Here is a 19,763-nt window from a genome sequence, read left to right as displayed (position 1 = left end):
ACACAGCGCGTGTGAACCGAACTAATTCTTTTGGTGATTGATTCTAAACTGATTCTGTGCTAATGTTATGAGCCCAGGTAAACCAAAGGCTTGAATGAAGGGCAGTTATCGCCAATGATGTCATTACTTCAAGAGCAAAAGAACCGGTGAACCGTTTTTTTCAACCGGTTTATTGAATAAAACTGTTCGAAAGAACCGGTTTGCGGAGAAGAACCGAACTTCCCATCACTTTACCGATGCAACCAGTTCTTGACTCGAGAACGAGTCAATCTTTCATTTGTTATCTGGCTCGGCTCGGTGTCCATCTTCAGTTCTCTCTTCACAGCAGTTCAGTCAGTGTACTGTTTGAGTAAATGAATTACTCCGGGATATATGTTTGTTTTAACTCAGAGGGAGTGTCAGCCATGTTAAAAAAGTTAACAGCTTAAGTCATTTGTCGATTAATGCTTATTGGAGATGTGACCCGTTTCAAACCATTCAGTTCGATTTGGTGAACTAAATGCTGTATAAAATCGTTGTTTTCGTTATTTTTGGACCAAAATGTATTTTCGATGCTTCAACAAATTCTTACTGACCCTCTGATGTCACATGGACTACTTTGATTATGTTTTTATTACCTTTCTGGACATGGACAGTATACCGTTCACACAGTTCAATGGAGGGGACAGAAAGCTCTCGGACTAAACCTAAAAAATCTTAAACTGTGTTCCAAAGATGAACGGAGGTCATATTGGTTTGGAACAACATGAGGGTGAGTCAGTAATTACATAATTTTCATTTTTGGGTGAACTAACCCTTTAACAACTCAACAAGGTTTTGGAATGTAAGCATAAATACTTTGATAGAAATATCAAAGAGCCAAACCATTGCCTGTTCCCTTTCCAATAGGGACTGAAATAGGGTCACCAGTCAGAGTGTTCACAAGGCAATGGGAATTATCATCTGATAATTCGGCTCTGTGTCACTCATAGCTTGGCCTCTATAATGCATACTGCTGTACTCTGTGGCCAGGGTGCTGAATGAGGCTCCTCACTCATTGATGATCAGAGCTGGCTGAGTTACTGAACTCCTGGCTGAGCTTCACACACGAGACTGGCCCTGAGCCAGAACTTCATCCCCAACGCACCTTTGTCAGGAGAATAATGATATTAATGGTCAGAGGAGTCTGTGTTCTTCTGCCCACTCTGCCACTAACAATCTTACATGTTCACAGTCTTTCTCAGATCCATTTCACAGCTGTGATGACTTTGAACTTCTTTTTATCCCATCATGCCTTGAATTCCTCCTTGAGTTCTAGTGTTAGCTCTGTTTCAAAACCTAGTCCTAATGGTGATTTTATATTGCTCTACAAAGCAGCAGCTAACAAACATATGACACCAATAATTTGAAGTAAGCTATTTCTGTGAATGGGCAATGCTTCTGATTCATTAACTGTTATAGGTAAATAACAAGAAGAATAAAAAACTCCAGTGAACTATTTGAAATACAAACCACTGTGTTTATAATTCCAACAATAGATTTAAATAATATGATAAGTAGAGCTGGGAATTGTCAGAAATTTTCTGGTTCCTATTCCAGTTCAATTAAAATCATTAAACAATTATAAAAAAATAGTGGTGAAGAAAAATGTACAATAATCAACTACTCAATGCGCAATACTGTTTATTACTTATTGTCAACTTAATTTAAATGTTGGCAATGCCAAAATGCAACATATATTACAGAATATGGATCTTCATAAGTAGGGTTGAGTATTGTTTGAAATTGTTCTGGTTCCATTTAAATTAACTATTGTTATGTTTTTTTTACTATTTTACCTTCATTGAATATAGTGTTACTGGAAGGTAGTGAGTAATGTTGAGTAATGCTAGTCCAGCAATCAGCTTCAAAGTTGATGCTTTTTACACTATCAATAACATTTTGCTTTTCAAACAGGAATACGCTGGTTTGTCAAATAGTCCCTTGAAGGGCTGAGACACTTGTTCATTTGCCTAAATGAATGAAATATAAACTGTTCTACTTATAACCAATTATACACACTCTTCATAAAGCCCCTATTTCACAAATAATAATGCAGTCAGGAGATGGTGTGATGCAATGAGTGGTTTCCACATTTTAAAAAATTTAAAATTTAAAGTATTAAAATAAATATTTTCTATCACTTTGTTTATCACTCTTGAAATGACCTGTACACCAAATAATCTATCCCTCCTACTTGCATAACAATAGCAGTCTATTTATTTAATGGTCCAAGATGAAATCAGTATGTATATTAATGACAATATGAGACAAATATAATATAATTTAGTGGCGCGTGCACAGTTATCAAGGTGCGCGTAAAGTCGAGGGAAACGATGTGTTCATTAGTTAAAGACGCGACGCAGCGTGTCTGTGGAGTGCGCGTCATTGGAATCAATGTGCTCAGTAAGTAAAGATGCAGGGGGGCATTTCTGTTAGTCACTATGTAACATCCTTTACGGGAAATGTGGAATCTTCAGAACCCCGGCGGAAGGCAGCTCACAGCGCTTGGTCATGTGTCGGAACCGAAACTTAGAAATTGTTCATGGTTCTGGTTCTTTTCAAAGAACAGAACCGGTTCTGAATAAGCAAGTGAATAGTTATTCTAAATAAGAACTGGTTCTCGGTTCCCAACCCTAATGATAAGAAACACTAATCTGCAATGTAAAGCAGCATAAAAAGTAACTGTAAGCCAATCAGTTATATAAATATTTTATTTCTTATTTTGAAACAAAAATGAATACTTTTATTCAGCAGTTATGTCAAATATAGGCTGAATGAAATTGATCAAAAGAGAGTGAAAATGTTTAAACAGTTACAGACATGTCTATTTCAAATAAATGCGGTTCCTTTCAACTAATCATCAAAGAATACTGAAGAAACAAAATTGTGGTTTCAAAAACAAACAAAAATTAAGCATCAGACATTTTCAACATTGAGCAGTGGTCAGCCATTTATGCTGCGGCGCCCGGGGAGCAGTTGGGGGTACAGTGCCTTTCTCAAGGGCAGCTCAGTAGTGGTATTGAAGGTGGAGAGAGAACTGTACATTCACTCCCCCCATCTACAATTCCTGCCAGCCAAAGACTCAAACACACAACCTTTGGTTTACGAATCCGAATCTCTAACCAGTAAGCCACGACTTCCCTCCAAAAATGCACATAAGAGTCATTTTTTTTTTAAATTTATTTACACTGCTCACTCTGTATGTTTATTTTTACATGCAGCCCGTGAGACATGTTTTCTTACTAGACATTATAGTCTAGTCATATGTTGATTCAGTAACCGCTTTAATGGATTCAGTGAGTTCATTCAGTGAATGATTCATCCGACTCATTTAAAGTGAGTCTTGAGCATTTTTTATTTTGTCTGCACTGTTTGCACTGTATTTTTTTATATAGTTTGTGGGTAGTCCATGTGCAGTGTTTTTTTGCCATTATTTTGTGTTAAATCTTTGGTATATTGGAGTAAAGTAGAGCTGCAGTTCAGAGAGGAGAACTGTGCTATTATAGTCATATTTATTAAGTTAAGAGATGGTGGCTGCACAACCTACATCAAACAGAAGTGCCAGTGACCGTAACATGTTTGAGACCTAAACTGTCACAAGTGGGTGTACTCTGTTTTAAGAGTAAACACATCTCTGCTTTCTGACATCGCTGGCATACCAGTGTGTGTCCCTCCCTTTACTCGGTGGATCACTCAATGTGCCTTTTTCTTAATGCTCCAGACTCTCATCATCTGTAACTGCCAGTTTCTAGAGACAAACTGGAAAGTAACAAAAAAGATTTATTGCGCATGTGAATTTAATACGCAATTGAAGAATGGAATGTTTCAACCAAAGCAACATGCCTTTTTAACCTTATAACAAAATGTTCTGTCCTCACATGGCTGCAGCAAAAGTGGGTCGAGAATTGTGGAAGATTCTGTAGATGCACTTACATGGAATTCTATATACCATTTACATAAATAACACAACAGATATCCTTGCTGATACAATGCATTTCCAGTTTCCAGCTACCAGTTATATAATCTTCTCTCATTTTCATCATATTTTTCAAACCTCTTTGACATTATTTCATCCTTATTGCAGAAAAGATTCTGAAGACTGTGCCTGTTCCCTGTTCCATGGCAATTAAAATAATTGGGATTGAAGCTTTTAAGCTTAAAAAAGCTAAAATGTAGCCATTCAAGCTTTGTGTGACAAAGAGACCACAACTTTTACGTCATTCACTGATAACCTTCCTCTCCAGAGAGCATGTTTAACATTTAAGACGTTCATTGAGTTGAACTTGAGAGCTGGATCAATTGGATTTAAGAAGGAATAATTTGACTCAAAAGAAAGTTGCATTCATGAATTCAACATTGCTACCTTTGCCATTAAACCTATTGAGTACTAATTTGGGTTTCCTGTTCTGTGAAATTGGACCGGAAAGGGCATTTCCCCCCCTTTTCTGTTAACTGCTAAACAGAAAAAAGAAAGTTATGAAGGCTTGAAATCGTATGTGGCTGAACATATTATGTCTGGATTTTTGTTTTTGGGTGAATCTCTTTAAGTTCTAGTTGAACAGCTACATTAAGAGTGAAGAAGTGTTCTGAATGAAAGAGAGTAAATCACGTTTTCTGAACCAACAGAGCTATCAGAAGTAGTTGCTTTTCTTTGAAAGGAGCAGCATTAGTTTCACTCACATATTCAAACTTTGCAAACTCAGGTGAGGCTTTTATTCATTCCAACACCAGTTTAAACTCAGAAACCATCCATCTGGGAGCACAAACATTCTTCACCAAATATTGGTTGAACACAGTGACTTCAACTTCAGCATCTCAGCTTGAAATCAGGTAACATTTGGATCATAACGGGCTGTCCAGATTTTAACTGTTACCTCAGTTCTGCTTGTGTTTTTACAGCTAAAGGATTTGAGTCATGCTATAACTAATTTCCCCCTTCTGTGTACCTCTATCTTTCTAAATTCATTTCAAATGCACCAAAAAGTGCAGTTTAGCTGGCAGTAGTCCCAACTTATTTCACAACATTCTGTTTTTACTGGAAAGACTTATTTAATGCGAAGCATTATCTAAAGTGACAAAGAGAGGTTGGAGAAAACAGATGCTTTGATATTTTGGATTAGACTCAAATCACCACTTTATATTTAGCAAGACGCTTGTCCTCTCTTAAAAAGAAGGGCCTTTAGTCCATCTCCAATATGATTTGTTAAGTATTTGTAAAGAATGGTTGTATATGCTTCAGTTATACAGAAGAGGACATGTTGGGGATTTAGCATATCCAGAAAAAAAGGTTTCCTTTGATTGAGAAAGAAACCGAGCCAGTTCCTTCCCCCTGAGAAGTGGACCCGTACACAAGAGTTGTATTCACTAATAGTTATTGATGTACTTTGTTGATTCAGCCGAGGACTTGCCTGTTGCAGAAGCTTGACCCCTGAGCTGTTTTGGTGTATGGTTTGAGGTTGAAGAGGGGAGGTGTTGGAGGACATGCAGAGGCAACTTATTTCTTTAGGTCTGCTTTAGGAGAGGCCAGAGACTAGCAACTCCAGCCATGTGTGTTTGGCTGCTTTTATTAATGTATTAATATATTTATACATTTTTAATGATGACCAGTTTAAAGCCACATTTTCTGTTGTCATTGCTCTGGACACTGGGGCCTGTTCACCAGCAGCTTGAGTTTTATTTAGAGTTAGCCATGCAGGTCTTGCCACCACTCAGAGTAATGGGTAAATGTTTGCTTTGGGTGCTTTTTCAGAGCAGCACAAAAATAAATGAACGATTTTGATTTGATTTCTATGTTGTCTTTTCGAAATAGATTTAAATGACGTCACATACTATGTCTTTTTACTTTTTTCAGAGTTCCTTTGTGCTTGCCAAATACAGAAATTTTGAAAAATCTTGAAAAATGTTCATACTGTGCCAATTATCCATTTTCAGTTTATTCTGTATGGAAGCAGCAGGTTTTTGTAGGTTGTTGTGGGACTGAATGTAGAGCAGATCTGCTAATTACGTTTTCACACTTTCATAGTGATTAGACTGTGGCTGGGATAATAAAAGTGTAATAAATTGATAACTTGTGTACCCGCCAGGCTTTCAAAAGTGTGGTTTTCATTTTTCCTACTGTAATAGTGCATATATATATATATATATATATATATATATATATATATATATATATATATATATATGAAGACATTATTGACTTATTATTGACTATTGTGTGTTGAAAGCAATTATCAATCTCGCTACTGCTCATTTTACAAACGCACACTCAGAGTGACAGATCGCGCATTTTGAGTGGACACATGCTGTAGATTATTATCATCTGTGATATGATGTTTTGAGCTAAATGCTCTTTCATCATACCAAATATCCTACAGCCTGCACATCATTGAAGAACAGTAAGCTGACATGTTGTCCAGTATTATTTTATTTTTTTTGCTTTTTTCCCTGCCCTTTCTTCATAGTTTGAACACTCGTAGCCATATTTTAGATGGTTTTCTTTGCCACTTTCCTTTGCTTACTGGAATATGTTAGACACTTTTCTTTGTAAAGCTGCTTTACATATGTATTTTTCAAAATTTCAAAAGCAAATCAATTTAGTTTCTGTTAGGGATGTAACGATTAACTGCGAGCCGGTTGAAAATGATCAAAATATGTAACGATTCAAACCGGTAATAATGCAATACAAATTGCAATTTCATTTAGGGCCAGGAGTTTATATGAATGCATGTCTGAGGGGAACTTACTGTCTTTAGAAAAGTTTAGATGGTACTTTTCCTTTCATGTTGCCTCTGTATAATTCATGTTAATGGGGGGGTGAAATGCTTGTTTTCACTCAATATCCTGTTAATCTTGAGTACATATAGAGTAGTACTGCATCCTTCATAAATCGAAAAAGTCTTTAGTTTTATTATATTCATAAGAGAAAGATAGTCTGTACCGATTTTTCCCGGAAAAACACGACCGACTGGAGGCGTGACGTGTGGGCGGAGCTAAAGAATCACGAGCGCGAATAGGCTTTTGCATTGAGAGCGTTTGGAAGCTGTGACATTACCGTGAGGGAAAACCCATCATCCAAAACAAACCATGGCTTACAGTTAGATTCAGCCGTTTATTTATGATCCAGAATCAGATCCAGAGGCTGAAACTGAACGAAAGCAGCAGCAGCAACGACTCGCTCCGAGCGGGGCTCGAACCCGGGTCTCTGGCATGGGAGGGGACGCACTAACAAGGAGGCAGAGATATTTGAAGCAGTTTTACTCACCGCCTGCGGTTCTAACACACGATCGTGACCCTTTTTCCTTGGGATTGCATCATCCTTAAGAAATAAACGATGTGCAAATCCGTCGTCAAACTGGACCTTGTGAACAAGCATCTTTGAAATGCAGGGAACAAACAAAAACACTTGCACAACTCCGTTGATGCTCTGTAAAAATAAACTCCATCCACTGGTCCCTTAATGCTGTTTTTTTTTTTGGGGTAATCTGTGCAGGGTTGTCTTGCCCTGGCAACCAAAAACACACTTCTTTTGTGACTTTTCGCGACGCTCTCGCTCTGATCAGTGAAAGTCTGTGCTGCTCAGCCTCGCTATACGGGAGCGTGCGCTCTTCCGGCAGAAGTGCCCTAAGGACCCATATAAGGAAATTCCGCTCCATCTAACGTCACAGAGAGCCATACTCGAAAAAAACTTTCCGAAACTTGTGACAAACCGGAAGGAGTATTTTGGGAACAAAAATACTCCTTCAAATGTACAACTTAATTTTTGAAACTTTGTCCATGTTTAGCATGGGAATCCAACTCTTTAACAGTGTAAAAAACTCAGTATGCATGAAATAGCATTTCACCCCCCCTTTAAAGTTCATAAGTTCAGCGCTGCTTCGTTTACAGCAGAAACCAAGGAAACGCTTTAAGCACCACCTACTGACAGATCAAGTCAAACATTTCTGTTTTTGCTACAAAATTTCAATTATACAATCTAATTTAAATTAAAACCTGCTCATGTTGCATGTATATGCAGTGGTTGCCTTTAATTTTAAATGGAAAGAGCACAGGCAAAGCCTTATTTTGTGTATATGAAGATATTTATTTGTGTTACTTATTTATTTGATTTGGGGCTTGTTTTAAATTTTCAATTTATTTTTGTTATTTACATTTATATTATATTTAAATTTTGTCATTTAGCAGACGCTTTTATCCAAAGCAACTTACAAATGAGGACAATAGAAGCAATCAAATCCAACTAAACCAACTACACACATATATTAAAGTAACAAAATGTATGGTGAAAAATGATTATTATGTTATTTTCCGTAGTACTTATGAAATATTTTTGCTAAACTTTTCACATTTATTTTGAATTTTCTTCCTTAAAATACAGAGATTCCTCTTTTCCTGTCTATTTTAGATGATTAAAAAAATATATATCTTTTTTTCTTCTTCTCCCAGTGAAAGAAATTAACTGGTGTAACTTTTTAAAAGTTCCTTTTAAAGTAGGGATGAAAATGGCAGGTAATGATGACGAAGGTTTACACACATTTTTAAACCAAACACACCTTTAAACAACATGGCGGGTGAAAGGTAGCAGTGTGTCGGCTGAATCCACGCTTTTTTGAAAGTTGCACTACCTTTTTTTAAATAAAGCACGTTCAGACCGGCTCCTTAAGAAGTTTTGACTGGAGTGCCGTCTTAGAAAACTGGACCCCTTCAGCTGAATCCCATATGTTTGTCTTGGCCCATAGCTGGTGTCTGCTTGGCGGGCGCTGATGCTGGGGATATTAAACTGATGGAACACAGGACTCTTGATCCCTTTCGAGTGCTGCAGTTTAGGTAAAGGCAAGAGGCTCTTTCCATCCACCTGCAATTGTCCACTCCACATAGCCAGCTGCTGGTTGGTTGGTGCTGCTAATGGAGCAGAAATAATGTTGACCACCATCCTCCATGTTTGTCGCTGGCACTGAGGGCTAAGTGTAAAAGAGTGTTATTGAGAATGGCAGTAGTTCATTGAACGTGATAAGAGGCGATGTTTTCTGATCACAGTGTCCAGCCACAGCCTTATTATGGAGGGCTGTTTGTTTTCTGTGCAGCCGTTTAAAATGGTTTCTTGGAAGAACATTTCAATGTTCTGTTTTTCTTCTCTAAATTAGTTTCCTTGGATACAAAGAGCCTAAGAAAAAAAAATCATTTATATAAAAAAAAAAAAAAAATACATTTCCAAGCATACAAATATGTCAGAATTATTTTAGCTTGAGATTCTGTCTTAGTCCACTGGACCTGGTTTCCTTACTGTACCCTAATTCGGGAGGACATTATGTACAATACCACATTTTAAAAGTCTTGATAGTTTCGTCCTTTTTTTACATTTCCTCCACTGATGTTCTAAGGCTGAAGCATATTCTTTATTTTTTTTCTCCTTCTTACATCTTCTTCTTTTCCCGAAGTATTTTCCAAACGATTAATTTGTACTTGATGTATGTGATGCCCCAGACTGACAAATGATAAAGTTTCACTTTTTTCAGGTTCACTGAAGTATAAGCAATAATGTCTTCTGAAAATACCATATTAGACTAGCATGAATTTCCTTGTTAGGACTGGTTTGGTGTTTGTATAGTTGGTGGATCACCATTGCCACCATAATGATGCTGGTTGGCCAAGGAAGTCTTGCTAGTTAAATTAGTTCAGAGGTCTGGTGTGGATACCAACATCTAACATGACATGACATAACACCATAACGTAACATAACATAACATAACATAACATAACGTAACATAACATAACATAACATAACATAACATAACTTTGCTGGTGTTTTCAGCAGGTGTGTGGAAAATGATGACTGAAGGGTTTTAATGAAATCCTCCTGAGTTCTCACATATTACGCAGTATTTCTTTCTTTTATCCTTTTTTTTAAAACAATTCATATACATTGACCTCCAAAAGTTTTGGAAACAAACTGCACAATCATAGCATGAATTATTTTTGTTTTCCCTTAACAACTTGCAAACATTTAAGAACCGCAGTAATGATTTTTTTTTTTTCATAATAATGGCCATGTATTCATGTCAGACAGATGAACAGACTAGATTCCATTGATCTAGGTTTCATAATTGATTAGCAATTTGTATGTGACCTTTAGCTTTACTGATTGATTGTCAGTTATGGGTAGAGTACAACAAACCAGTTAGAGCATAGTTTAGGGTTATATTAGATTATTTGCCTATATTAGCATGCACACAAATGCAGCAGTATTTTACACGCTTAAACAGCAGTTGGGGACAATGCTCTGTTAAAGTCCACTGTCATCAGGGAATTATTCCTGCAATAAATGGCATTAATTCACTTCTAATTTAAGTGATTCAAGTGCAAAGATACTCCCTCTCACACAGTCAGACAGCTTGGCTCAGGTGGCTGGTGCAGTGACCTATGTGTCTGCAGGGAAGAATCATGGGGTTAGAACATGTATGTTTGGAGCATACTGATTCTGTCCTTGTGCATATGCAGTGCACGGCATATTTTTATGCCTCGGGCAGTTTGAAACAGACTGGGTATGAATTTTTTATAGTAATACAATATGATCTAGAGTTATTATGGTGGAGCAATTCTCATGGTGCATATAAGCAGCTTTAGGAATCTGCTAATACCTTGGTTGCATTTTAAAAAGTCCTATAAGGAAAAACTGACAACTGAAGCATTGAGTTCATCTGAAATGGATAAAGGCAGCAGCTATGGAGAAAGGTAAACCCTGTGTTCTTGAGTGCACAGGATGGTGCTGAGAAGGGGTGGCCAGGTTATGACTAGGGGAGACTGGACTGAGAGAGAGAGAGAGAGAGAGAGAGAGAGCGCTAGTCTCTGAGCACATTCCAGAGCATGGTCTCTGAGAGGCTGTTCTGTGTCCAGGAGGCCGGCTCTGGGGCTGGAGGTAAAACTGAGAGGCTGTTTTAAAAGAGCAAGGAGGTCGGTCCATGCACACACACTTGAAGTACTGTATATTCGAATACTCTCGTGCACAGAAACAAATACACAGTTGTGGATACGAACTCACACTGCAGAAGTGAGCACATTTACATGTATGATCACATATTGCAAGTCGAGATGGTCTGGTGTGATGTCAGTATGATTTGTAGTGACTCGCACATGTTGTACATAAGTTGAAACATGCAGGATGCAATAATATACAGTGATTTAATAAAAAGACCACTTGTAAAAATGCTTCTGCTTTGCAGTTTATTGCCTTATTTAAAACACAAAGAATGTAGTAATATACAGTGGGGTCCAATGGTCAAAATACAGCTATTCTATGTTATTATATTTTTCCATTAAATATTTAGTATATTATCAGTATGGCAATTTGAGAAAAAAGCCAAATTGGTAATACACACACACACACACACACACACACACACACACACACATATATATATATATATAGAGAGAGAGAGAGAGAGAGAGAGAGAGAGAGAAAGAGATAGATAGATAGATAGATAGATAGATAGATAGATAGATAGATAGATAGATAGATAGATAGATAGATAGATAGATAGATAGATAGATAGATAGATATTTAAACCCTTGATTCTAGAAATTTCTATTCCCACTTTTTTGATTTCTGAATAATTTTGTGTGATAAATAATTAAAAACCGGTAATGCAAGTTTTTCAGAATCATTAAGGAAACAAGTCAGCACATATCTAATCAGTTTATTGAGTTAAGCAGGATAAACAAAAAACTGTGTGTGTTGGTGCGTTTTGTATCCTGAAAGCATTTTTAAATTAAAGATGCCTTTGATTTCGAAACTAATAGGAGGCTGAAAGACGAGAGGAGATTCAAACCCCTGATTATTCACTGACAACCACATCAAACATTTAACTCTCTCTGGTGTTTTCATTTGTTATCGGGGCTTCCAGGCACAGACTGGACTGTCTTTTATCAGCACAATTTGATAGAATTTTCACGAGGCTGAAAATGTGTTGCTTAACTTTGAGGAGAAGGAATGTTTGGATGTGAGCTGTGAGTTCTGTGCCTGTTCATAATATGCTGTGACTGTTACCGTATGTTAGACTGAACGATGACAGTAAATGAGGGGATGAGGGTTGGGTGATAAATAGAGCTTCTGCCCTTCCAAAAAAAAAAAAACCTATGATGTGTGATTTATTGTCCAGATTTATTGTCACCTACATTTATGAAAAACTGTCAAACCTATCTATCTGTCATAGTTATTTATAGGTTTAGTCTCTAGATATGTCTTTGATTAGAGCAACTTCAATTTCCCCTTTATTTCTGTCAACAATTATTCTTATTTTTGTTCTCCTGAGGCTGGAATGATTCGAACTGATTCCGATGAGTACTTCATTGAGCCTCTGGAGCGAGGAACACAGGAACACGAGGACACGGGAAGAGTGCATGTGGTGTACCGGAGGTCTGCAGTATTGAAAGTGCCTTCCGACATCTCCTTGGATTACCAGCCGATTGGTACGTAACACTGGATTATTGAAGTCTTGTGTGCATCAGTTTATTCTAGCCTTATCCCATTTCCTGTGTTTGCCTTAGCCTTAGGATTTTCCACAGCCTTTTATTGTAAATCATTTAATGATGTTTTATTTGAAATCAGCCAAGGAACCACTGAACCATTGTTGCGGTTGACTGATGATTGATAACTTGACTTGCTGTACTAAAATATCTAAAACTGAAATAGAAATTTGTAAAAATGATATAGACAAAAAGTAATAAAAATAACAAACAGAACAAAATTACTAAAACTTTAAATAAAATTAACATTAAATCAGTAAATATAAAAATAAAATAGAATTCAAAATATTAAGAAAAACTGTAATAGTATCTGAATGATACTCAATCAACACTGATTTGCAATATAAAAACAATATATTTATAATTTTACTTATATTTATATATTAATAAACCTATTATTATATTATCAGTATGGCAATTTGAGAGACAGTTGTTAAAAAGTTGAGAAAGTTGAGAGTTAAAATAATTGTTTAATTTCTTGGATATTTTCTTTTTTCATTATACAGTATATGTTAATTTTACAAAACTAAAACTTTGAATTTCTATTAGATTTTTCTGTATTTTCAGGTCTTAATTTAACCCACTTTGTTGATTAGAGCAATATTGTCACACCTGGTTGCCTGTACCACAGTGAGGCTTTAGAGGGCGTTCCTGTGTTTTGTGTTTCTGCCTGTTGTTCTGCTTATGGACTCCATTTTCCATCATGCTGTGTTTTCATTATTGTGTACCTGGATCAGCTGTGTTCCATTTCCTTTTTGGTCCTGTGTTTGTTTATGCCCTGGCCTGCTTTTGTCAGTGTGAATTGTTGTTGATAAGTGTTATCTCCTGTGTTTCTTGTATTCCTTTCTTGGTTCCGTCATGTATTTGGGATGTATATCTCAATGGGTTGTCATTAAAGGACCTTAAACTGCATTTGGACCCGCTGCCTGTTGGCTACTCATTCATAACAAAAACGGAGTCCATAATCGGAACAACAGACAGAAACACTAAACACAGGAACACCCTTTAAAGCCTGACAGTGGTGCAGGCAACAGGGCGTGACAAATATACTATACAATATATATTATGATATTAGTAGAATATTGCATTGCTTTTGTAACTGTTGTAAATAATAACTGACTTAAGTTGCTGACTTGTTTAGTAACATAATTGTGTCTTCTATCACATGAATACAACCTGTCCTGAAATGAATTGAATGCACATGTGCTTTTTTTTGTTGTTGTTGCTTTCCATATGAGTAGTAGTGATATAAAAGTATTTATTTGCACCAGATTTATATTGCCTTTTGCTAAAAGAAATTCAAATGCATCATAGCACTTTTAAGAAATGTACAGCGTACTAAAGCATACCAGAAAGTCTGAAGTCAGACATTCTTTGTAGGTGGGCCTGCCCATTATTGTTGAACAGAATCTTCTCAGCCAGATCACACAAACCTTTTTACAAACCACCACCGGGCAACGTGAATGACTGACAGCACTTTCAATTCACAGCCAACTTTTTTTGTTGTTGGAGTAATTTTATAATCACGTTCGAACAGTGGGAAGCTTTGGGAAGTCGAGCTCTTTGTGTGATTATAACCTTTTGAGAGTTCCTCTCAATTCAGTCGCTTCTAAAGAGTCAAGTGCTTGTGTGCAAGTACAAGTTGCCATGGTGATGAAGGTGGGAAACATGCCTTAAGAAGGGATGATTACGCTTTCGTTCCTGTTGCTTAGATAATCACAGTGTGTAATTGATAAGAGGACAAAAGGTTTTCTTAATTTGTACAGTGTACCGTAAATGATTGCCATTATCAAACCTCTTGTGAATGTTTGCGTACAACTTGTAAAGCTTGACGATATTCAGCTGTATGTGAGTGTTCCGTTAAAGACTTATGAATCCATTTGTGGAGACAAACCTCTCTAAAGGTCTTAAAGGGAAAGTTCACCCAGAAATATACATTTGCTGTTAATTTTCTCAACCTCAAGCTGTCCAAGAAGTAAAGAAGGATTTGAGCTAGAACTGTGGTGCTTGGCGATTTATAAAAAGCAAGTCAATGTCATTTTGAGAATCAGAATAACATAAAACAGGCAAGACAAAATGAATACCTGTGGCTCCTGACAATATATTGAGGACTTATGCAGTGGAACGATTGGTCTGTGCAAGAAACTGAACATTATTTACAGCATTATTACCTGTAATCCATAGACTCAGGCAAATGATCCAGAGGTGTCCGTTCTGCAAACAAATAATTATTTTTGTTGTTGTTTTTATTTTTTATTTTCGGCCCAAACCTTTTGAAACAGTTTGTGGCTCAATCAAAGCTCACTTTCAGATGACTGACAGTCACTCTCGACTCAAAAAGAAACAAAATACCGCCATATTTGATCCTATGATGATAGTTTTAGTTTAAATAATAAGTTTTCCAAACTTAATAATGTTAATGTAATTAATAATGTAAATAATGTTTAGTTTCTTGCACAGAATGATTTGTTTTACCTTAATAGATTGACAGATGTATTAATTTTGTCTTCCTGTACAGTATATGGTTTTTGACTCTAAAGTGACAGTAGCCTTTGATTCACATGCTATAAATTAGGACCATAGTTTCAGCTAAAAATCTTATTTACTGTTCTACTGAAGATATCTTGGATGGCCTGAGGGTGAGGAAATTAACAGCAATATTTTAAAGCTCAGTCGGCAGTGTGTTTCTTGCCTGTTGTATGGGCACAGCTGTATTTTTAGCACAGTATCGTCTTCATGGGGTTTGGTCTCATGCACATCGGAAATACAAGGATCTAAGAGTAACTGCCTCCCATTCATCCCAGGATGTTGTAAACTCAATTGCATGCCTGCATTCAGCTGTCTTTCAAAAACATCACAAATCGAATTTTGGTGTGGTTGTGAGCTGTCTGAGATGTCGAAGAGAGGAGAGAATGCTGCTGAGTTACTTAGCCTTATGGTGCTGTTTCCAGCCATGCGTTATTTGAGCTCCTTCCATGGTACATAGGTAAGGGCCTCTGCTCGCCCTCCTGACTAAAAGAGAAGTTATCCTTCATTAAGTGAATGTGTCTAGAGCTCTAAGAAAAGACCAAAGTATCGATCAGGTTACATTTGCAAGTGTGTACTGTTAAGTGTCTTTCCTGTCCCGCGGTAAAGCATGATTATGGCACTACCAAGGTCATGGGGTTTGATTCTGTATGTCTTGAATGCAATGTAAAGCACTTTGGATAAATGAGTATGCCTGGTGCTTAAATGTAAGTGGGTTTGTTGCACCCTAGAAAATTACACAAATTATCATTCTTTGCCTGTGGAGAAAAAAGGTAGAATTTATGTAAGGTAAACAATATACAGATGCTTGGTTCGTATTTTATGTATGTAATTATATATGCCTACAGTATATATTATATTTTAAAATTGTATTGCATACCTGCATATTTACCATGCATACTCTTTCTTCTTTTTGAAGAGCATCAGCTCCTACTCGAAATATTGTTCTTGTAAATATTTTCCATCATTTCAGTATTACATTTTTTTTTTTCAGTAATGAGTCTGCATGAAAATCACAACAAAGTGCAACCGTATAGTGTTTGGCAGTAGTCAAAAAGATTTACACACTGATTTTGAATCGATTTCTTCTCAGAGATGTGTATTCGGATGGCACAGTTCATAACAAGATTAGCAACAGGCCGTCCCTCTCTCAGTTGACATAATCCAGGCCATGCTGTTTTATTCAGTCAAACTCATTCTGTGATACTGAGCTCTTCTGACTACACAAGCTACAGAAGTAAATCACCCGAACGATAATTCTTATCTGAGCCGTGCTATACAAACACAGTTTTGGGTGTGAATAATAGTAAGCGTTCCCCAAGGCCACAGAATACAAAATGTCTCTTAATGTTTTTTTCTTTCATGCAGATAAATTTCAGCATGTCGAGGATTGAATTGAAAGCGGGTGGAACAACTCCATTATCTTCTTAACACGGTTACCACACAGCTTTATCAACGTGTCTGTGTAGTGTGCAGTGGCTGTAATGGATGATGATAATGGAGCTCCTTAATGACACAGCAACAACGTGAAGCACAGCTGTGAGATTATAACAGACTTGCCACATAGTTCTCGCTTTCTATAACAAATCAGAAGTTTCCAACGTAATTTAGATTCAGTCAGCCTCCAAAGACTCTGAGTCATCTATCTGAAAGGTCATGAGGTCTGGAGGAGCAGATAACATCAGGACATTGATGAACCCATTTAGTGTAAATTGCAGGCCAGGCTGCTGAACACCTACTTTGTTATGGTTGCAGTGCATGTTTCGGTTACTCCTCAGGTGATTTGTCACTGGCCGTAAAGATTGGCTCGAGCCCCTGGAAAGATGAGTTTAACCAAAGGGAATCACAGTCACGGTGGTTGACAGCCTCTGCATACCGTGCTGGGCAAGGCGTCTGTTAGTATGCTGCAGTTTCTAGGCTTTCAAATGAAACATTTTAGATCAAGCGTAGCATCAGTTCTGGCAGGTCACGTTAGTCAAGATTGCAACAGCTGACTCTGAGCTGATCCACGTCTATGCGACACCTATCATACTCATATAAGGTCCTTCAATATTATCACCAGCTTTCACGTTGCTCAATAGCTAATTACTCACTTCCATCCCATACTCCTCCTCTTGTCAGTCAGGATTCAGCCTTCTGATTCTCTTTTGAATCAGACTAATTTATAAATTGTTACATTGAATTACTGAAAAAGCCTTGATGATATCTGCAGTTCATTTATGTCTGTTCTCTTCTGTTTACCCTGGAGGTTATTGCTGCTCTCTGTGCTCTGTGCTGGGCTGCATGGATCCGCAAGGAGTTCTTGCCCAGAACAGATCCATACCACCAGTCCAAACTATATGCTAATTGTCAGTCATCTTTGACCACAAGTGGTCCTGACAGTAATCAAGAAAGAAGGAAGGGACAAAGAGACTGCGCCTATGAGAATCCCTGTCAGATTTGGTCTGGAAAGCATAGAGGTGTAGCACTTTTGGCTTTTGAATCCGACCCTACAGCATCTCAAGGGGTTGATCCAGATTTGGTGAATGGAAAATGGTTTATGTTTGAAATGGAGCTCACTGAGATTGAAGGAACTGGGGGAGCCTTCAATACAAACAGCTGAGGAAAATGAATCATCCACTTAGACACATAATCCTTCCGCAATGCACTAGTCAGATGATACAAGAAAATGGCAAGCCAATTATAAAAGGTGTGACCAACATAGTGAGATAAAGAGAGCTGTTATCTGTGGATGACTTTTTGTCAAAAACCGATCATCAATGGTAGGACAACAGTTTTCTACAACAGTAATCTTTTTCGCAGATTAAACTCTTCAGATCTGGACTTAATTGTTTTTATTGTCCTTTCTTCATTGCTGTGAAGATATAAGGAAACACTGAGATTTTGACTGTCATAAAACTAAAGCCTAATCTGATAAGGATAAACTGACGCAGTTGTAGAATCAAAATTTCAACCAAAAATTGTGAATTGTCACCTCAATCACTCTTATGTTGTTTCAAATCTTTATGATTTATGTGTCAAAACAGTTATTTTAATATAAAATGACAGCTGATGACTATCATGTTACAAAGAGCACATTTGTGGTCAAAATTGAAACACGATAACAAATTGAGCTTGCTCTTCAAAACTGTTTTACCATTCAAATACTTGAAAATTTAACACACATAGCGGTGACTATTTACTAGGTTCTGAATCTTATTGGCCATCATCTGTCTCCAGTGCTTCAGACCTTGAATTCACTTAGTGAAAGCTGCACAAGCAAGGACAGTTGGCTTTTCTGACACTTTAGAGTTCAGCAGCGTAATGCTATGTGGTTAAGTAGTCTAACACCAAATTGTGAGTAATGATATCCCTCAAACAGCCAGTATAAAAGCCCCCTCCTCTTCCATTGTGCTGTCAAATAGGTCAACATAAATATTTTTCCCACATCCAAAATAAAAGGCTTTAAAGTTCCCTTTCATTGAACTAAATAGAAAGCTAGCCTCTTTTCCAGCCCACATGATCACAATAAAAACCCACCACTGACACATGAAAACACAAAAGCAAGTCAGATTTGCACCAGCAATTACGAGAAGGAAGTTTTTATAGATGTTTGCATTAGTATAAACAAAGTCATAGGAGATGAGGTCTGGCATCATCTTAAGTCCTATTCAAACAGGATTAGTATTATCTAGGGACCTTGTGTGATTTTGAAACCCCCCCCCCCCACATCTTAATTTCGTGTGGTGCATTCACACGGGATAACCGAAGCCTGTGATTTTACTCGAATTCACTGACTTATCTCCCGGATATCAAAGCTTTGAGAGTTTTTTTCCATGGTCCAGATTGATTTTTAAAATAGAAATATAGTTTCTTGCACCTTGTCATTTACATTTCACCAGGTCAGAATAAACACTAACCTTAAAACCTTTTCATCTTTCTCTTTCTGCAAATAGTATGGTGTGGAGATATGATGACAGCACCCAAAATACTATCAAACCCTCCAAATTTTTACTTTACAAATTACAGACATGGCCGATTTGCATGGGATTAAGCAGTTGCTGATTAGCAGTCTTTAGCCACCCATGTACAGTTGCCAGATATTTCATTATGATGCTATTGAAAATTTCTTGATCAGGGATCTTGGCAAATTACATGATGATAGCAACGTCTTGTTATTAAGTCAAATTCTTATATTCACAAGGTACTGTAGGAATTTTTTTTTAGTCATTTTAGAAGCAAGTGAAGGGACTTTTTATGTTCTCTTTTATCTAATGCTCTAACCACTTTAATTATTAACCCTTACAAATGACTCCTGTCCTTTTATGTTACAAATTAACCAGTACAAAAATGGGCAACCAAATGGATGAGTTAAAGCTGTCATTAAAATACTGTGGAATGAAATAGGGCTTCTAGCATCACTTGATGGCCCTCCATGTGGTAAGATGCAAGTGTCATGTCTAAGAAAATGTCTTTTATGTAAACATGGTTCCCCAAAAGGAACGAGATGCTGCATGGAATGCTTTGGGAATTCTCCATGGCAAGACCACGTTCTGAGCAGGGTGATGTGAGCAACTGAGAAGCATAAAGGCGCATCTGGCAAGCACAGATGTAAGCTTCTGCGGAAGTGAGCACCTGCTGGGAGTATGGCAGTGAGACGCAGCGTCTCGTTCCCTTCAGGAAACCATGGTTACATACGTAACCTTGAGGTGTTCCCT

General features: G+C 37.3%; 1 protein-coding gene across 1 annotated transcript in view; it reads left to right on the top strand.

The window, feature by feature from the left end:
- adamts3 (ADAM metallopeptidase with thrombospondin type 1 motif, 3) overlaps window positions 1–19,763 on the top strand; it is a 159,765-nt gene that overhangs the window by 7,151 nt on the left and 132,851 nt on the right. The window contains exon 4 of the mRNA XM_052556227.1: window positions 12,327–12,483. Coding sequence (XP_052412187.1) covers window positions 12,327–12,483 — 157 coding nt within the window. The remainder of the gene's footprint in view (window positions 1–12,326; window positions 12,484–19,763) is intronic.

The sequence above is a fragment of the Carassius gibelio genome, chromosome B5 (genome assembly GCF_023724105.1).
Source record: "Carassius gibelio isolate Cgi1373 ecotype wild population from Czech Republic chromosome B5, carGib1.2-hapl.c, whole genome shotgun sequence".
NCBI classification, from domain to species: domain Eukaryota; kingdom Metazoa; phylum Chordata; class Actinopteri; order Cypriniformes; family Cyprinidae; genus Carassius; species Carassius gibelio.
The sequence above is the reverse complement of the archived record's forward strand: the minus strand, read 5'-3'. Positions and strand labels throughout refer to the sequence as shown.